This window comes from Pezoporus occidentalis, unplaced genomic scaffold (genome assembly GCF_034315485.1).
Source record: "Pezoporus occidentalis ecotype Australia unplaced genomic scaffold, CSIRO_AGI_Poc_V1 ctg32, whole genome shotgun sequence".
Taxonomy (NCBI): Eukaryota; Metazoa; Chordata; class Aves; order Psittaciformes; family Psittacidae; genus Pezoporus; species Pezoporus occidentalis.
The window spans coordinates 2867816-2887470 of NW_026915158.1; the positions used below are offsets into that span (position 1 = coordinate 2867816).

A 19655-nucleotide genomic window follows, 5' to 3' on the forward strand; every position below is an offset into this window, starting at 1 on the left:
ATGGGCAACACTGCAGTAAGTAGTACATCTTCTTGCCATTAAACCTTAACCAAAGCATACTGCAGCCTTTCTGTGCCTTCCTAGGGCAGCTGCCTCAAGCAGTGTGGGCAAACTGTGAGATATGCTAACAAGAGAAACATTTTCAGGAGTTTGCTTCTTCTCTAAACTCCTATTTCCTGGGAATGTTAAAATTTATACTAAGAATTATGCCCAATAGTTACGAATGACAAAAACATCCACTGTCATTTACAGTAAGCCAAGGTACCATATCCCATTTCCTTCAAAGGATGCTGCTCCAGGAATCCATTTATGGATTGATTTACTTCCACGCATATCTGGGAATGGTAAGAACTGCAATGAAATATGTGCTAGAAAGTATTTCTGCCTAGCAAGCAAGACTGCTTTCAGCTCAGCGCTTCATGCTTTGAGAAACTGTTTTCTCAAAGAGAGAGCGATGACCCCGTGCCGGGGCGGATGGAAAGCCGCAGATCCAGGCCGTGGCTGGAGCCGCAGTGGCAGCCTGGAGCCGCTACCCAAGCCAGAGGAAAACGAGAGAAGGGAGAGGAGCGCTGCTCCCAGCCGGAAGCCCTGGCCCGGCAGGGCTCCCAGTCCTCGTCTCTCTGCGCATCTACCCTCGTCCCCTTGTCCGCCCGCATCCCTCTGCTCATCTCCCCAGGTCCCCATGTCCACCCGCATCCCTGTGTTCTGCTGCACCCTCCTGTCCTCCCGCATCCTTCTGCACGTCTCCCCCCGTGACCCTTGTACCCCGCATCCCTCTGCACACCTCCCCTGTTCCCCTGCCCACGGGCGCTCGCAGCTTCTGCTCCGTATTTCCCCACTGCGAAGACCCGCTCCCCGCAGCGCTGCGCGGTTCCGCCTGTCCCCCCGCGGTGCCAGCGCGGAGAAGGGCGACACAGAGCAGTGACGTCAGAGTGGAGGTTGGGTTGGGGGGGTGTAGGGGACAGCGATGCCGTTGCTATGACGTCATCATGCTGCCGTCCCCACGCGGGACGGGCGCCAGGAGCCGCGGTTGCCACCGCCCGCCCGGAGCCGGAGCCGCCCCCGGCGCAGCGCAGCGCAGGACCGGGCGGAGCGGAGCGGGGCGGGGCGGGTCCGGCGCAGAGCCGTGGCCGGGTGCGCTGGGCCCGGGCAGCCGCTGTGGCAGCAGCTCTGTCGGCGGCGTGATGCGGATGGCGGTCGGTGCGGCAGCGGGCGATGGGGCAGCGCAGAGCCCCGGCCCTGCCGCCGTGTCGCTGGGCTTGAGCGTGGCCGTGGTCTCCAGCCTGGTGAATGGCTCCACCTTCGTCCTGCAGAAGAAGGGGATCGTGCGGGCCCGAGGGAGAGGTAAGGGTCCGGCGCTGCGGTGGCGGCTCCACAGCCTCCCAACGCACCGGAGCATCGTCCCCCGCACCTCCCCGGAGGCCGCTCCCGCCCCTGGCACCCTGCGCAGCCCCCGCGGAAGGGCCGCGGCTGCCCCTCGCTGCGGCGAGGCCGACCCGGGCGAGGAAGGGTTGTGGGGGTCGGACGATGCGGGGTGAGGCTCTCCCGGGTCGTGGCAGGCCCCTGCAGCAGGGGCACCGTCCAGGCGCTGGACCAGGGGAGTCGGCCTCAGTTGGTCACCTTAAGCGTGTTTGGCATCAGAGGTCGGCGACTGGAGCGCGGTCGGCGTGAGAGATGTGATGATAAATTACGGAGGGGGCGGCAGGTGGAGGGCGGTGAGGGTGTATTAACGTGGACAGCAGCAACAGCTTCCCGATGAATGTATGGCCAGCTGACTGGTCTTCATCACGCCGTAACACAACAGCGGGGCTCGTGTGTATGCGTGTGTGTCCATACACAGGTTTCTCTTGCGGCATTTTCAGGTACTTGTGGGACTTTTCTACCCATTTCTCTGGCTGAGCTAGTTTCTTGCCATGAGCAGCACCAGCACGGCTTGTCAGTTGTTTATTCTAGCTCTTCCACACGGACACACACATGGCAAGTTACATCAGTCATGTGGCGGTTTCTTTTTGTAGAGAAGAAAGGCAGAGCAATAACACGAAATCAGTTCTTTATTTTATTTTTCATGCAGAAATCCCGTAACTCATTACTGTTTCCCAAGACAAACATATTCAGGAACTTACTGTGCTGCCTAGACAGTATAGCCAAAATGAAGCTGTAAATTCACTGACTGTAAAGATCATCTGGTTTTTATTCTGAAATTTGAGCTTCTCCAAAGCATGTAACTTCTGAACAGCCCTTGCTAGTTGCATCTTGATGCTTTGAATATGGAAAAATGCAATGTATTTATTTGTTCTTAGTGACATGCATTTATGTGAGGGGAGCACTCTAAACACAGGTTGCATGAGGCCTTTTAATTGTATTTATATGGTTAATAACCATTTGATTTGTAGGTGGTGTCTGTGCGTGTGAGCACATGCCCATAGGTTCTAGGAACTCTTCCTTATGAAAAATCCTTTTTAGTGACCAGGACATGCTACATATTTTCTCTGTATATGTTTGTATGTAAATACACACAGATACGCGATTCTATGCATGTCTTTGAGGTGGTTACTGTTAGAGCAGCAGTGCATTTCCAGTGCCCACTGCATCCAGCCTGTAGAGGAAGCTTGCACCTACATTACTACCAGCTGTCAGCCTGAGCTAGCAAGTTTGTCTTTCCTGCAATGACCTTACAGTAAAGGGCCTCAGCCAAAGTACTGTTGTGGGAGCACAGTCTTTCCCTCTGAGATGTCTGTAATCTAATTTTATTGTCCACAGAGAGATCACATTTGCATCATAAATACAAATATTGTTTTGTAAGGTAAGCAATGAGAAGCCTCGAGAGACAGGAACTGCTTTCCATCCCAGGGCAGTTGGAGGAAGTTTCCATTTTGCAGTGTAGTTGGGTCTAATCATTCCTGAAGAGCTTTCAGTACAGCACTGGGTTAAGTGAGTGATGGGCATGTGCCTGCCTGCCTTCTCAGTGCTGGTAGCTCTAAAACATCCTGTTTTGAACATATTACTGATGTTTATTTGTGTATCTTGCTGAGCAATCTGTAGTATTTCCTATGGCTGTGCTCAGTGTGGAGACGTCCAATACCCCAGGTTTCTCTCTCTTTAATGTTGTGAAGTAGTGAGGTCCTGCCTCGAATCTGATGGCCAAAGGTGTAAGCCCAAGGTAGTGTCAGATGATGTCTTCTTTTTCCATTGGCTTCAGTAGGTGTTGCATAATTTACAAGGAGGCAAGGAGTCTTTTCTGTCTTCTCTATTGAATCAATGTAGTACCAATGGGATTAGTAATCCTGGCTCAGTTAGCAACAGCAGTGGGTGACAAATGTTTTGCAAAGTTACCTTACTTGAGTCAATATTTTCTATAATTTGTGCCCCCAACAATGTTTTTATTTTATATACAGTAACAAAAGTCTAAAAAATTATTACGCCCACTCTAAAGCTGGCCATCTTCATTAGTCACTTTCCATCTCATTTAAATTATATAGTGTGATTTCCAAGCGCTTAATATTTTATACATCTCCAGGGTTATGGATTCCTGTGTTTTTCTTTTGTTTTTCGGGATTTCGGAGTATTGTTCCAGCAGCTCTTGAGAGAACATCTTCACAGATAAATGCAGAGCTGAATTGCTAGAAAGAGGAGCAGAACACGAGAGCATAGCATGATGCCAGGGTGGCACCCGGCAGAGCCCAGGCTTTAGTTTAGAAAGCGGTCATTAGCCTTGATGTTCTACAGAAGCAGAACTTACAAAACGCTGGGCATCGGCTCCCCTGGTGCATCCCAAATCAGAAGCCTATAATCTGACAGTGAAAATAATCATTCTTGATCTTGGGAGGCACTCGGGGATGATCCAGAGTTTTTACTCCTCTCTTTGAAATGGGTAGTATGTCAGGAATTCAGAGGCTTCAGTCATAGCACTTTGTAATCCTCAAATGCAGGAGGATCAGTACTGCCAAACCTCTGTACCAAAGCAATTTGTCTGCTACAGTTTCTTCCATATAATTTTTTTGAGATTAAATTAGTGAACTAATTGATCCAAATCATGTTTTGTTTCATAGGTTTCCTGTTCTCCTAATATCGGTTCTAATCTGTACGTTTAAATGTCATCCTCAGAAGTATCTGTTGGCATTTTGCTCTTGTATGTAACACCGTGTTTACCACCACATAGGTACTTCTAGAACTTCTGACTAATATATTGCCTTGGGAAAATCTAACTCTGACGCTTAGACCAAAGCCAAGCACACTGTCTTTATTTACTCACACTCAGTTGCGTTGAAGAATGGGGTTAAAATGAAGGTCATTAATAGCTGAGACTGTTGAAGTTATTCTGTTTTGTAGTTCCAATATTGCAAATTCATATTTTCCTAATATATCTTCCTGTACTTCCTCTTCCAGGCACTTCGTACTTAACAGATATAGTATGGTGGTCTGGCACTATTGCAAGTAAGTATTTTTAAAGGTTTAATTTTTATTGACACAAGTTACACTTAGATGGTGAAACAAGACATCAGGAAATCTGGGTTCTCATCTTGAATCTCATGCTCATTTGTCACAAAATTTCTTTCAGAAATACCCCACCTTTAGTAAACTCTCACTCTGGCTACTGTGACAGTCTTTGAGAAGGCAAAGAGCTGGGACAAACCTGAGTCAGACGGCTTTCCACATTTCTGAACTGTTTGGTACTTGCAGCCCTTGGCAGCCACACACTGCTCTGACTCTGAGTTCCCCTACAGTTTGTGTCTCTAGATTGAGCTGGTCTTCTGAGTTTCTAACAAAAGTCAAAGCTGAATAAGAGAGTGTCACTCTGCACAAAAGGGCTCGTTGAGCGTATGTTATTTTTTAGATCAGAAAGCACTTTGCCAGCCTTGATTAATTAAAAAATAAAGTCTTTTTGATTTCTAGTTCAACAGATACAGTTTCAGTTTTGCTTTTAATCCACAAGACTAATGTGAAGCCTTGTGTGGTGCTGATATGAGATCAGTGTAATTTTACTCTTATCTTTGGAAACTCAGCTCACACTAAGTTCACTCTCTAATGTGAATCCTGAGCATAGGGAGCAGCTAGCTTTCTCATCTTGCAGTTCAGCCCTACTTCTACCCATGAGCTTAAAATCATACTCCAGTTTTAGACTCCAATCCAGCCTTTTGTGAATTATTTGGAAATGTTCTGATGCTGTTTCTGAGAAGTGTATGAGTCCAGTTGTGCCCCTGATTTTGTGGCAGCAAGGGAAATCTCTGTTTTTATTATCTTCAAGCAATGCAAAAGGAAAGGAAGCAGACTGGTATGTTGAAGCACAAAGTTCATAGCAAGTATAGAAGCCAGCAGAGCTTCAGAGGAAAATCCTCAGCTAATTTAACCTGAGTTTAAGTAGTTCTTTCAGCTTCCTCCTCTGCCAGGATTACTACTACTGCAAATAGGAGCAATAAATCTGTGCATTGATCATAGAATCATAGAATCGTTAGGGCTGGAAAGGACCTTAAGATCATCACGTGCCAACCCCCCTGCCATGGGCAGGGACACCTTACGCTAAATCATATTGCCCAAGGCCTCGTCCAACCTGGCCTTGAACACTGCCAGGGATGGAGCATTCACAACTTCCCTGGGCAACCCATTCCAGTGCCTCACCACCCTCACAGTAAAGAACTTCTTTCTTATCTCCAATCTAAACTTCCTCTGTTTTAACCCGTTACCCCTTGTCCTAATGGGGGGACAGGACAAGTCCCTAATGAACAGTCCCTCCCCAGCATACCCTTCAGATACTGGAAGGCTGCTATGAGGTCTCCACGCAGCCTTCTCTTCTCCAGGCTGAACAGCCCCAACTTTCTCAGCCTGTCTTCATACGGGAGGTGCTCCAGTCCCCTGATCATCCTCATGGCCCTCCTCTGGACTTGTTCCAACAGTTCCATGTCCTTTTTATGTTGAGGACACCAGAACTGCACACAATACTCCAGGTGAGGTCTCACGAGAGCAGAGTAGAGGGGCAGGATCACCTCCTTCGACCTGCTGGTCATGTTCCTTTTGATGCAGCCATCACTGCTGTTTATCTTGTGAGGCTCCCATCTTGAATCTCTGAGCAGAAGGAGTTAAAAAAAGAGAGGTTTTATTACAGGAGTTTATCTTGGTGAATCAGAGAAAACGATTTCATGCTTAAAAGAGCTGACTGAATTGCATGAAGGCAAACAGCTCAAGGGAATGGTATCAGTTGGCTTTTGTCCAGTAGCCAGGTGCAGGTATTTCAAAACAAAGCCTCAGTAAGTTTACAGAGGAATCAAGGGAAGAATTGCTTAAGGATAGTATATAGGTTCAGAATTGCAACAGTCATGAACAGCAACAGCAAGGGCCAGGTAGACATCTCTGGGATGCAGAGAAAGGTAGTGCCCAGGGAATTAGCAATATCCCCAGTTATCTGGGTAAAATTGTAACAGCTGACATGGTTTTCTCTGGCAGGGAATTTGGAGTCTGGATGACTAACAAAACCCACATAAACTCTACCAACTTGTTTTCACAATATTTGTTCTGATGGTGACCAAGCATTTCTGTGTTGGCATGCTGACTCAGCATAACACTGCCTAGCCATTTTGGGGCCTTGGGATCCACTGGATTACTGAAGACTGCAAAGGAAAGGCTACAGATTCTGCTAGGGATTTTTTCTTATGCTATAGTCAAAAGAGTGATTGCAGCATGTGCACAGGTATTTCAGTGAGCATTAAACTAATTAATTGGCTAATTAATTAGTTTCAGCGCAGTTTTGATGGCAGTTTAGATGTGACTGACTTTTATAGTGGCTACATCTATGCTAGTGTTTTATTGCAGATGGGGAATAAATTTGCCAAGCAAATCTCCTGTTTATCTCCGCAGGCTGGGCTTTATTTCATGTTGTAGAGCAGTGTTGGAGCTCCTGAACTTGACTTTAAGATGAAACTGGGCTGAACATGCCTAATGCACACCAGCTGCCAACAGATTTTCAGCCTATGGGAGCAGGCAGAAGTTAGGCTGAAATAAAGCTCCTGACATGTGTAGAGCAGACATCTGCTCCTGGTCGTCTATTCCTGTCTTCATGCTGATGTAGACGTGTCAGTGTGCATCAAGTTTTGTGTTGCAATAGCTTCAGGAATATTGGTACTCCTTTATCAGGTTTAAAGTTTGGTGTGTCTTCAAGAACTGAAGCCATGCCTTGACTTACAGCACTGATGTATCTGGAGAGGAATTTCTATCCAGAGGGGACTGTATAGGTTGGCAGCAAAGGTCTCAACATCGGGTAGATGGTAACAGTTACTGAGAATCTTTCTTCTTTTTTTAATTGGTTTTAATTAGCCCCAGTCTATGACGTGTAATGGTGAGAGACAGTTAGTATTAATCCATGGTGATACTGAAAACCTCTGGTAAGATCAGTTGCTTTACAATACATGCAGATTGAAGCTTTAGAGACCTCAGTGTTGGTGCTACCTGTTAGGGTTCTTCCAACAGAAAGTTAAGGCACTGGACCTCCAAAACCAAAAAGCAACTTTTTGTCAGAGTCACTTGGAAGTATATATAATCTGCAGAAACATGGTATGCCAGCTATGCCCTGTCCTCTGTGCAAGATCTGGCCCAGTTCCTTTAGATGCCTTGAAGATAATGCCAGAGTTGCCACATATGTCTGCAGAAAACCAAGCCGGAGGCTGACAGCTGAGTTACTCTGTTCCCAAGGGCAGGAAGACCATGACTGACTCTGCTCTAGAAATGCTGCTCATTAACTTCTCTGGCTCAGTCCTGCCTGTAGAGACAGCCTCAGAGAATTGAATTAGTGTAATTTTGCCACACTCTGCAGTTTTGTAAGTTTGTTTGTCTCCTTTGTTTCCTGTAGGTTACACAGGTCTTCAGCACTACTGATAATGTGAGCTAATTTGGTAAATTAATTAATGCTTGCACAGTGCTTCCAAGGTGTAGAGACAGGATGATGGTAACAACATTTGATAGTCGAGGGCAATGCCAGCCTGAGCATAAAGACAGCTTGGCTTCTTGAAATATTTTTAAATGCTGTTAATGGCTCTTGCTATCAACTGGGAATTTGAGCTGTATGCAATTTGTGTTGAATCTCAAGGGTCTTGCCAGTTACCACAGACCCTGTAACTATGTGAGCATCGTGTTGATCTATCATAAACTTGCCAGCACTTGCAAAACCATCCAGCTTTTCTCTTTCAGCTGAGAACTCGAACGCATGTCTCCTGGACAGGCTGGAGAGTTGGGCAGGGAATAACGGGATGAAATATAACAAGGGAAAGTGTAGAGTCCTGCATCTGGGCAGGAACAACCCCAGGTTCCAGTATAGGTTGGGGAACGACCTGCTAGAGAGCAGTGTAGGGGAGAGGGACCTGGGGGTCCTAGTGGACGACAGGATGACCATGAGCCAACACTGTGCCCTTGTGGCTAAGAAGGCCAATGGCATCCTGGGATGTATTAGAAGGGCGGTGGTTAGTAGGTCGAGAGAGGTCCTCCTTCCCCTCTACTCTGCCCTGGTGAGACCCCATCTGGAATATTGTGTCCAGTTCTGGGCCCCTCAGTTCAAGAAGGACAGGGAGCTGCTGGAGAGAGTCCAGCGCAGGGCAACCAAGATGATTAAGGGAGTGGAGCATCTCCCTTATGAGGAAAGACTGAGGGAGCTGGGTCTTTATAGTTTAGAGAAGAGGAGACTGAGGGGTGACCTTATAAGTGTCTATAAATATATAAAGGGGGAGTGTCACGAGGATGGAGCCAGGCTCTACTCAGTGGCAAACAATGATAGGACAAGGGGTAATGGGTGCAAACTGGAACACAAGAGGTTCCACTTAAACTTGAGAAGGAACTTCTTCTCAGTGAGGGTGACGGAACACTGGAACAGGCTGCCCAGGGAGGTTGTGGAGTCTCCTACCCTGGAGACATTCAAAGCCCGCCTGGACACATTCCTGTGTAACGTTATCTAGGTGTTCCTGCTCTGGCAGGGGGATTGGACTAGATGATCTTTTGAGGTCCCTTCCAATCTCCAGCATACTGTGATACTGTGATACTGTGTGATGAGTTGTTTTTCGCAGCTGTGATGTGCAATAGTGAGGTACATCTTGGAATTTGCTTTCATTGGGAGAAAGAATATAATAAGATTGTGAGGCTGTTACTGTGACTTGTCAGGGATCTGTTCTTTTTACATTGGTCAGGAATTACTTTTGATGTTACATAGCATTGTGAAAATTTAATATGGTCTATTGTGTATTGAAGAGCCCTTATGCCTGTGCTTAGTATTTCATTAGTGTATTCCTTTCCTCAGTATTCTCCTTATTTCCCATCCAAAAGGTAACACTGCTGTTAGGGACTATAACCAAGTGCATTCGTGTTACATATATGCATGTTCCAAAGATGAAATCATGGGTTATATATACTTTTAGTCCTCCTTATTTAAGTAGTTGAGTGTAATGTTGAGATATTTGAATGTAATCCATTGTTGTTTCTTATACTCAACTAAGAAAAGCTGCAAATGAGATTATTTACTGTGCTCTCTTGGATCTTCTTGTGTGGCAAATATAAACCTTATATTAAAAAATAAATGAAAAATACAGAAAAATTCCATCCATTTTGTTCAAGTTCAACATTATCAGAGCTAAGCAAATCTGTAACATCTGGTTTCCAGTTAGGTCATCTTTCCCAAACAGCATTGGGTAAGTTTTCATTGCTCCTTTTTACAAAGGGATTTAAAACTTACTTCTGGTTCCGTTCACAGTGGCTCTTGGTCAAATAGGGAATTTCTTGGCTTACACCGCAGTCCCAACTGTGCTAGTGACGCCCTTGGGAGCTCTTGGTGTTCCATTTGGGTAAGAGTTTGTTTTTCTTGCTCTTAATCTGAATGCTGTTACTACTTTATGAAATGTCAGATAGACTCAGTGGTCACTGGAGGTCCACTGACATGTAAGGCTTATGACTGTTAGTGGTGTTTTATAATGTAACCTATTCCCATTTTCCTAAGCAAAGTGGTGGAGGTCAGGGGTAGGGGGAAGGCAATGGTGAAGAAGGGTTCCTGAGTATCTTCTGCTTTAACAATCACTATGATCTGGAACAGATAAATGTGTTTTTTTTTCCCCTCCTCCCTTCACTATGTTATTCTGGACTTTTCTGCCTTTTCTCTTATTCACAGTTCCCTTACTATGTAGATCTTTCCTTTTGTCCCACATTCTTTCTCTCCCCTGCTGTCCACAGCCCACATGTGTTTATTGATGTTGATTGTCATTTAATTGGATTTGGCCTCTTTCCCTAAGCAAGGGAGTCCCTTGCATACACATGCCCCCAGCTTCTTGAATGTTATGTTCACGGGGGAGGGTGGGGAACAAAAAAGGCAGTGAGTTTAAGGAGTTTAATATGCAGCTAAATGTTTTGTGAATAGCTAAACTACAGCTGTGAAACTGCTCCAGTGAAAAAGTACAATTCTTTGAAAACAAAGCTGTGTGTTGCCTCCAGATTTTTCTTTTGCCTTCTGAATTGTATATCTAACTGCACTGGTCATCTGCTTCAGAGCGTAGAAGTAGATGACCAGTGTAGTAGTAGAGTGTATTGCTTTGTACAGGTTTCATGGTTGTCTTTAGTTTTATACACTATGAAGCATGCTGATGTTGCTTTACTTGCCATCTGTTATTTTATCCTATGTCACATAATTTTGTGTATTTTGGTCAGCCACATGTCTGAGCTGAGCCCTGGGATCTTTGTAACCAAGTCACTTTTATCTCCTGACTATATAGCACCTATAAAACGGGGCTTCGTGACAGCTCACCAAATTGTTAATGGGTAGATACCAGCCTTGGGTGACAAATCTATGGTTTGCAGGTTTTTTCGGAGGGGGTCATGTGGTGGTGGTTTTTGAGGTGTTGGGGTTTTTGTGGTTTTGTTTGGGTTGTTTTTTGTTTTGGGTATGTTGGGATTTGGGGGAAGAGAGGAGGAAGTGTTGTTTTGGTTTTTTTTTTCCCTGAGATGTTGTTTTGGTTTTTTTTTCTTCCTGAGATGAGACATCAAGGATAAGTAATACTGTAACTGGATAAATCTTTCTTAAGATAAGTCAAATTAATTTTGAGGATGTGTCAGTATTTGGTCAAAGGTCCACCAACATTTGAGACTATTTGATACTATTCCTTTAAGAGGGAAATTCATGTGGCACATACTGTTACAGCATAATTAACAGGATGTAGTCAAACTTTTAATTTTCTTCCTCTTTGTGAAAGGTCTATTTTAGCTTCTTACTTACTGAAAGAAAAACTGAACATTCTTGGCAAGCTGGGATGTTTGCTGAGCTGCGCTGGGTCTGTTGTTCTCATCATCCATTCCCCAAAGTCTGAGAGTGTAACGACTCAGGCTGAGCTTGAAGAGAAGCTTACAAATCCAGGTACTTTATTCTTTTATTAACTCATAATGGTTTTGTAAGACTGGTCAGGAGCATGCAGGAGGAAGAGATTTACCACTTCTTCCAGATAGGAAAACTGACTTGAAGAAACCATGACATGTCAGAGACATGTCAGAGGCAACCCAGTACAGCTTTTGTATAGGAAAACTATGCCTTGCTGTACTTGAAACTCTTCAGATTTATTGATACATGTGTACAGAAAGGAAAATGTGGGTACTTTTGAAAGCAGAATCCCACACAGCAAGCTCAGAAAACCAGGCATTTCAACTGGTAATTTTCTAAAATTATGAAAAAGTGTATCTTGCTATTTAGAGATGAAAGGTATAATTCTAGGATCTTAAGTTGCTTTATACAAAATAAAAAATACTGATAGTCTTTTGTTCTTTAATTCTGCATGGGTTTGCTGGTTTGCTTTTTTTTTTTCTTATTAAAAGTTTATATTAGATGCCAGTTATGTGCCAAGCAGATTTCTTTGCACAATGAAGGTGTGTAGAAATAGGCCGTTGAGAAATATGCTGAAATGCCTGTTCTGTCTCACAGAGAATGTGAAGTCCCAGTAGCTGCTGGAGCACACATACTAATGCCAGACCCACTTTTATTTTTCTTGCATAAGAGCTAAACTGCCAGCTATTGTTATTTCCTTTAATTGCTTTAGGTGAGAGAAACTCGAGCCTAATAACATTAGGTATCCAAAAAATTTGCAAAGAAAGAAAAGAAAACAAATACCCTGGTCTAAATTTTCCACTTCAGTCTGACCAAAATTAATTGGAAATAATTTCTTTAAAACTGTAAAGCATTAAATGATTCTCACCACTCTAATCTGTGAACTGGTGCTATAATGTAAATGATATGGCATCCTGGTTCTTCCAACTGTACCTACACAACTTGTTCACCTTAATGGGATCCAACTCTATGGTTAAGCTCTTTGCTGCATCCACACACCATGCTTTACTGAACTGATTATGAATGAGGTGTTATCACTTCTGTATGTCATAGAAGGCTTTAAGGAGGATAGTCTGGGTGGAAGACAGAATAAAATAAAAAAAGCTGTCTTAAATCCAGCTGAGATGTGGAACACTGTGTATTTTACTACATATTTATTTGTTTTACCTGAAGAACATGACAACATCAGTTGCAGACACCCCCAAAATCTCTAAAAGCTCAGTGATTTATTTGGATCTATATTCAATAGCGTATATCTGATTTGCCTGCTAAAATCTTTAAAACATCAAGAGGTTGTACCTCACTATTATTTTCTTTCTGTTTTCCAGTTTTCGTGGGTTATCTCTGCGTAGTGCTGCTAATGCTTCTCCTGCTGATCTTCTGGATAGCTCCAGCTCATGGACCTACTAATATCATGGTTTACATCAGTATTTGCTCTCTGTTGGGCAGTTTTACTGTTCCCAGCACAAAAGGCATTGGGCTGGCTGCTCAAGATATCTTTCACAATAACCCCTCAAGTCAAAGGGCTCTGTACCTCTGTCTGGTACTTCTGGCAGTATTAGGATGTAGCATTATCATTCAGTTCAGATACATCAATAAGGCACTGGAATGTTTTGACTCCTCTGTGTTTGGTGCCATCTACTATGTTGTGTTTACCAGCCTAGTCCTGCTGGCTTCAGCCATCCTTTTTAGGGAATGGAGTAATGTAGGAGTGGTAGATTTCTTGGGAATGGCTTGTGGATTCACCACAGTGTCTATTGGAATTGTTCTTATACAAGTCTTCAAGGAATTCAACTTCAATATCGGAGATTTAAATAAACCTAACATGAAGACAGATTAAAACATTTTTTGAGGGGAAACTGGATGGCTCAGGGAAAGATGCAGAGCCTTTCATTTCTAGGTCACTGATTCAAATGTGATTCAGGTTGGTAGCTATCCTCTGACAAATTTGGTGGCCTATGTGAAATGAATGGGAGGCCTCCATCCAGTTTCAAAGGAACAGTTGTCCATGTACCCTAGTCAACACAATAAATGACCTTAATTGAAACCATTGATTGAGTCAGCATAGAGACTGATGTATTTCCTTACTGTAAAAGGTAATGCATCAGAAAAGATCTGGTGATATTCTGACAGACCTGTGTGTGAAAGCTTGTGTTGTGGCTTCTGAGGTACTGTTTCTGCGGGCAGAGAACATCAGTTTCTAATGCACTCAATCTGACACCTTTCATGAGTGGTGTATACCTTAAAATATGGGGGAAAGGGAAGAAGGGAGTACAACAACTTGTTAGTCTCAATATAGCAATGTGTCCACTGTCAAGGCTGTGGATTCTGAGACAAATGTTGGTTGAACCAGGGACTGCAGATGTGTCCTTCTTAGTGACTGTCTTCACAACTTGGTCTGCCAGGCAGCGAAAACACTCGGGAGTTTTAAATTGAATTCTTATACAGAGCAGCGGACCCTTAAAAATGTTTCACTAATTACTTATCATCTGATGGTAGTGTCCAGGTATACATTTTTCTTTGTAACTTATGTGCGTTAAGACATACCACATTCATCTGAGAGTTTTTAATTGGGAGCCAACAGAAAGACTGTGAAGGATGTGGAAATGATGCACAGATTCATTGCCTATATGGTGGCTTATTCGTAAACAGCTCAGAACTGTTTCAGTGCCTTTGTAATCCAAAACTACTGCGTAAATGTGAATGTATTTGTTTCAGATGGCCTATGCTAGTTTAATAATTCAGTTCTACTGTCTATAATATTGGACTGTATTTAAATTCTAAACACATAAAGCACCCAGAAGAAGCCACACATTTTCGGAACAATTTACCAACCTGAACTAAAACCCTCAGATGCCTTGACAGCTTCTGAAAAACCCATAGTCCTAATGGGAAGAGGTAATCTACAAGCAGACTGCTTAAAGCAATCTAGCATACCTTTATTTTAGTTAAATGACTAAATACAGGAAACGGTTTTGTGAAGCAACTAATATGCAGGGACCACAAAAAAAAAAAGAAATATGAGATGAGCATGAGATTTCTCATAGCTCAAAAAAGATGCTCGGAACCTTTCTTTAATGTGGGAAAAGGGCGTTAAAGTCTGAAAAGGCATAGGCATTCTGAGAGCTGAGTTTCAGATAACCAACAGGGAAATCCAGTGATCAGATCCAGTAATTCAGACCTGTGTGAACAGTTCAGCTCTAATATTTTGACAAGTAGCACAGAGACCTTAAGCTCTGAACTGTTCAGATTAAACCATTTAGAGAATATTGATATGCCAAAGGAAAAAAAAAGTAGTTAATCTTCATGTTCTACTTATATTTGGTAGTTAAAACATCACAAGTCAAAAACTTGTGAGGAAAGCTTGAAAAGTAATGAATGTTGTTTTCCATTTAATTACAACAATGGATGGGTACAATGGAACTCAACATCTGTAGTTCAGAATGTTCTTGAAACAAGCAACAAAAAAAAACCCCAACACGTTTACAAGACAGTATTTGAAAAAGCCCATGACACTTTATCAAGGAATGATGAATGTAGCTTTGCAGATGGCTGATGGGAACGTGGAGGTTGATTGATGGGGAGTTACACTGCTCACTCTCAGGATGTCTTTTTGACCTGAATTAATGTCAAAACTCAGCCTCTGTTTTATTTTAAAAGGAATGGTATAAGCTCTTCTAATGGCAGCAATAATCATGAACAGTGACTCCTAAACATCTGGTATTCCAAAGGGACTCCTCTGAGGGAGTAGGAGCCCCACTGTTACTTGGAAGCTTGTTTTATAACTCCAGATTGCAGGGGAATGACTCTGAGTTAGCAGAAACCTATGTTGTTATAGGTCAGCACTGAAGCCGGGTATCTTGGTGAAATAAAGTAGCTCTAGCAGAGAAAGGGCCAGCTTCATGACCTTGTGTGTGGTTTCTAGAAAGTTTGAGAATTGTAGATGAGGGGAACTGGGACTATGAAAGCTGGATAAAAGTAACCTCTGTCAAGTTACTGGTTGGAGGATGGTATCTTGGTTCTCAGCAGGCAGTTAGGTTTTGTCATACTGATTCCCTTTTTTTTCTGATTGAAACTGGAATTGCATATAGGTTGTGAGACCTGTAGTGACCTACTTTTTAAAACAATGTTAGCCATTTTCTGAAGCAATCAAGTTGTCTTTTCAAAATTCAGATTCAGAGTTCGTGAGTTGCACGTTGGTTTTGTACTAGCCTTTAATCTCGGAAGACATCTGCGAAAATCGTTAGGTCAGAATGGAAATGATTGTGGTTGCATCTTAATCCTCCTTTGGCCATACTTGTTTGTCTTTTTTTGTTTTAAAATTCCTTCTTATTTATTTAGAAAGTGCCTATCCTAGTATGTTAGGTGCATATGCAAATTATTAGTAATATTGGATCCAAAATAACTTGACTGCCCTGTTTAAACCTCACCATTTTCTGCACCACACACAAGTTTACTTGATAAGCACTCACTATGCAGAGTAAGAATAAAGTAGTAGTAGCCGTGTTCTGTGGTCCTCTGACCATCCTTACAGCTGGTAAATGCCTGCATAAGTTTTTCTCCCTGGCTGCTCCTCATCTTTGATGAGCTTTCTAGAAATGTCTAGTTAACTTTGTTTAAAACAGAGATGTCAAAAGCCAGCACATAAGGTGAAAGAAATTCTTGTGGCCTTGTGCATCATTCATATCTGTAGCCTTTTACATCATGAATGCAAAATAACCGAAACCTTTGTTTTTGCTACTTTGTTCAGTTTGTAGCAGTGTTCTTTTGAGTTCTGCTGTACTGCATCTGGTTAAGTTTTAACTTAGAAATGTATTACCACTTTCCATTGTCACTGTCGGCATGATTCTTCCCTCCTCCATTTGTGCCCTCCTCATTCTGATGTCCTACCTTTTTTAGTACGGTTGATTTTCTGATTTAAAAAGAGGCACTGTTGAAGTTGAATTTTATCTGTTTCCTCCTTTTTTTTTTTTTCTCTACCCTTTGACAAGTAAGTACTTTGCATAAGACAGATACGAGTTCATCATCTCAGGGAGCAAATGTGCATAGTTGTCTCCTGAGTTTTGGTGTCCCTCATGGGTCTACCCCTTTCACGTTCTCTTTGCATTACATCTGTCAATAGCTATGAGCCAGATACTTCAGTTTTGATTCCAAAGTAGAAGTGGGAGAGGCTATACATACAAAAAGTGGACTCATCACAGTGGTGGGATGCATCTGAATTAAGATCAAATCCATATGAAAGGCATTCCACTCTGTATGTCTGGCTTCTGTTATACCAGTCAAACATATTTACTTGGTATTCACTTGAAGATAGCTCTTTGATCATTATCCCTTCAGTGTATGGAGGATTTACATGTGTCAGTCACAGTCTTTATTAGGTGTCAAACACAAAAGTCCCTCAAATGTTCAGTAGGAGAATAGAAACCTTTTTGATACAACCAAGAAAAAAAAAAAAAGAAAAAAAAAAAGATTTGTTACACCTTAAATACTTATGTAAAGAAGAAAAATCTCAAAACAAGTTATCTGCTGTACTGACTTTCCAGGACTCTGTGTGTGTAAATAGAGCCTACTTATTAGTGAGCTGCAACTAACATTAATAAGAACCTGTCATATCACAGCTTGACAAGTGAGGCTTCCTGTTAATGATCTTGGTTTATATTGAACACACGTATTTTTCTGAAGTAACTAGCACTGAATATTGAAAACACTGGATTAATTTGTTGAAACACTAGAAACTGAGGTTTAGGTTTCCTTTTCATTTAAAAAAATAGAGGGCTTGTATTTAAGAAAGATTTGCAGTTAATAAATATGGGGTGCTCAAATGGGCAGTTATTTGCATGTTGTACCCCTCTAATCTTCTTGTTTCATAAATATAAACCATCAAAAATTCTACAGATCTTCCTCAGTTGTCTTGAGGTGGTGTAACTGCTAAACTTTTACTGTTAAATCAAATGTTCATCTATTACCTGTTATCTTTTCTTTACAGAGATTAGTCTTAGTAATAACTCCTTGGTGCTACTAAATATGCACTTAAGTGATGCAGAATTTTAGTGTGTACCATGTTAGGCACCAATTATGTCAACAGTTACTACTACTGGTGCCCAAGTATTTCAGGCAACAGTGTTGAAATGTTACAGATTAAGAAATCCTTTTTGAAACCTGCAAATAAGTTTGGGGGTTTTATCTTTCTGTTGTTGTGTTGGGTGTTGTTCCCCCCCCCCGCCTTTCCCCTGACAGTTGCTCTCCAGAGTGGAAAATATTACACAAAAGGGGTATTTTCCTTTTTTAAACTGTGGAACTTTCTCTCCCTCCTGCCCCCCCCCCCGTTTCTTTTTTTTTTTTTTTTTTTTTTTCCCCCGGAATGTAAAAATAGTTCTAATGGGATATGGGGAAAAGGTGGTTGGCAACAGACATACAGTGTCAGGTTTGGTTGCTTCAATGCTATTGCAATATAGTTACTACGGATTACATAAAAATGGTTTATTTTATTAGCTTCCAAATAATGTAGATATAGATTTGTTAATGGCTTACAAGTCAAGCTTACTTTCTTTGCTTTTTAAAAAATAGTTATAGGCATGTTGTATTTGCCTTGTGTAAATTATAAAAGGCTATTTATTAAGTTTTCTGATAACTAATCTATTTATTAACCTGTATTGTTTTAAAATAAACAATTTATTTCTAGCTCAATGTTTGTTTTGTGACTCCTCTTTATCACAATGGGGGGCGGGGGGGGATCAGTTTCCCACGCACCTAGCTGCTGTACAGCCTAACCTCAAATCATTAGCCTGAAATATTGCTGTTGCCCTTTCATAAAATTGCAGCCTTGTTTTTATGTGGTGGTAGATTCTTTCATGGGTACAGATAAATTACCACACAAAGGGCTCAACTGTTGCATAGTGGTGTCTGCCAGCAAGCTGTAGTCTTAATGTCTTCAATGTACTGACATTTACTCACAGGTCAAATGAATGCTTCTCTGGAATTAACATTTGTTGGGGCCCAAGTCACTTCAAACTGTGTCCTAAGGGTTATCACATGCTCTGCTCCTGCACTGATGTACATTGGCTTCTTGCTAGAGTTTTTATTTGAAGATCTACGACTCTGCAGTTGAGTGTGCATTGGGTGGCAACAGCTGTAAGGAAGTCTGTGTCACCAGTTTAATTTACTGTCACAAGAGCTTCCTGCAGAAAGAATCACTTGGAAAATTACAGTGACTGCCCATTTAATCCTTCATCTGAAATTCCTAGCTTTTCGTATCAGGTACTGGCAAATGCATGACTTTCAGGCACTGGAGGTTTTTGTTTGGTTTTTGCAATGGTGGGATTTATGATTAAGAACTGTTTCAGTCTTTGTGCTTGAGTTTTACGGGATGCATCAGCATGGTCAAAAATTGAAAGTTATTTTTAAAGGAAATTAGCTCCTCTCCAATATAAAATCTTGTATGCAGTGGACAAGATTGGTGTGGATTCCTTATTGGGTATGGCATTGCAATTTCATTTTCAAAGGTGTTGATACAACACAACATACAAAGATAGACCAGAAAACTAGAGAGGCTTTTCTTTTCACATGCAGCATCTCTGATTTTTAAGTAAACAGGGTAAGGAATTGTACTTTGAGAATATGTTTTTAGCAGGAAAATTAAACTTTTCCCTTCTTGTGCATCTCTGGAACTAGGCCTCTAAGGAACATCATGGTAAAGGCAAGTACATCATTTACACCACTGTTTTTATTGAAAGTCTGGGATATAACCAGCCCTGACCATGTGTATCTCACCAATACAATTCATATGGGAAGAGTGTTAAAAACCAAAATCAGGTAGTGCCGAAAGAAGAAGAGAAAAAAAAAAGGTCCTATTGATTTTTCCGAGGTTTGTGCTAAAATCTTAAGTCTGAAGCAGAGTCCCTTAAGTTCCTTGTCTGTGGCAGTGCAACCATTGTACGAGCAGACTCACAAACATGGCTTCTTTGTTCTGCTCAACTCTCTTTTGTGAAATGCAAGAGGGACAAGGCCACCAGAAACCCTGTTCCAGCTATCCCATTCACTTATCAGTTTTCTGCAAGGTACAGACCTCACTGGATTCACCACCCTGGAAGGATACTTTAAAACTCTGCCAGCTGGCACCATTCTGCTCCGGGACCATGTACCTGGGAGCACCTCTGGACAGCTGCTACATGGTAGCTTTCATTACAACCCTTTCACTTGTGTGTACACAGTTGGAAATTACAAGAGTCAGTCACTATGCAGCACAAGCTAGGCTACCTGCTAACCTGGTAATGTTTCCTGAGGTTGTATGAGTGGTATTTTTGCTCTTTGTCCTTTTAAACCTTAT

The 19655-nt window shown here is 42.3% G+C and overlaps 1 protein-coding gene across 1 annotated transcript; it reads left to right on the plus strand.

Moving 5' to 3' along the window:
* The first annotated feature begins 963 nt into the window (after nucleotides 1–963).
* Nucleotides 964–18016, plus strand: NIPA1 (NIPA magnesium transporter 1). The gene is given in 6 exon segments (XM_062628611.1): nucleotides 964–1173; nucleotides 1176–1344; nucleotides 4387–4434; nucleotides 9722–9812; nucleotides 11208–11368; nucleotides 12658–18016. Coding segments are annotated over 6 exon segments (1176 nt in total). The 5' UTR covers nucleotides 964–978; the 3' UTR covers nucleotides 13170–18016.
* Nucleotides 18017–19655: the final 1639 nt, after the last annotated feature.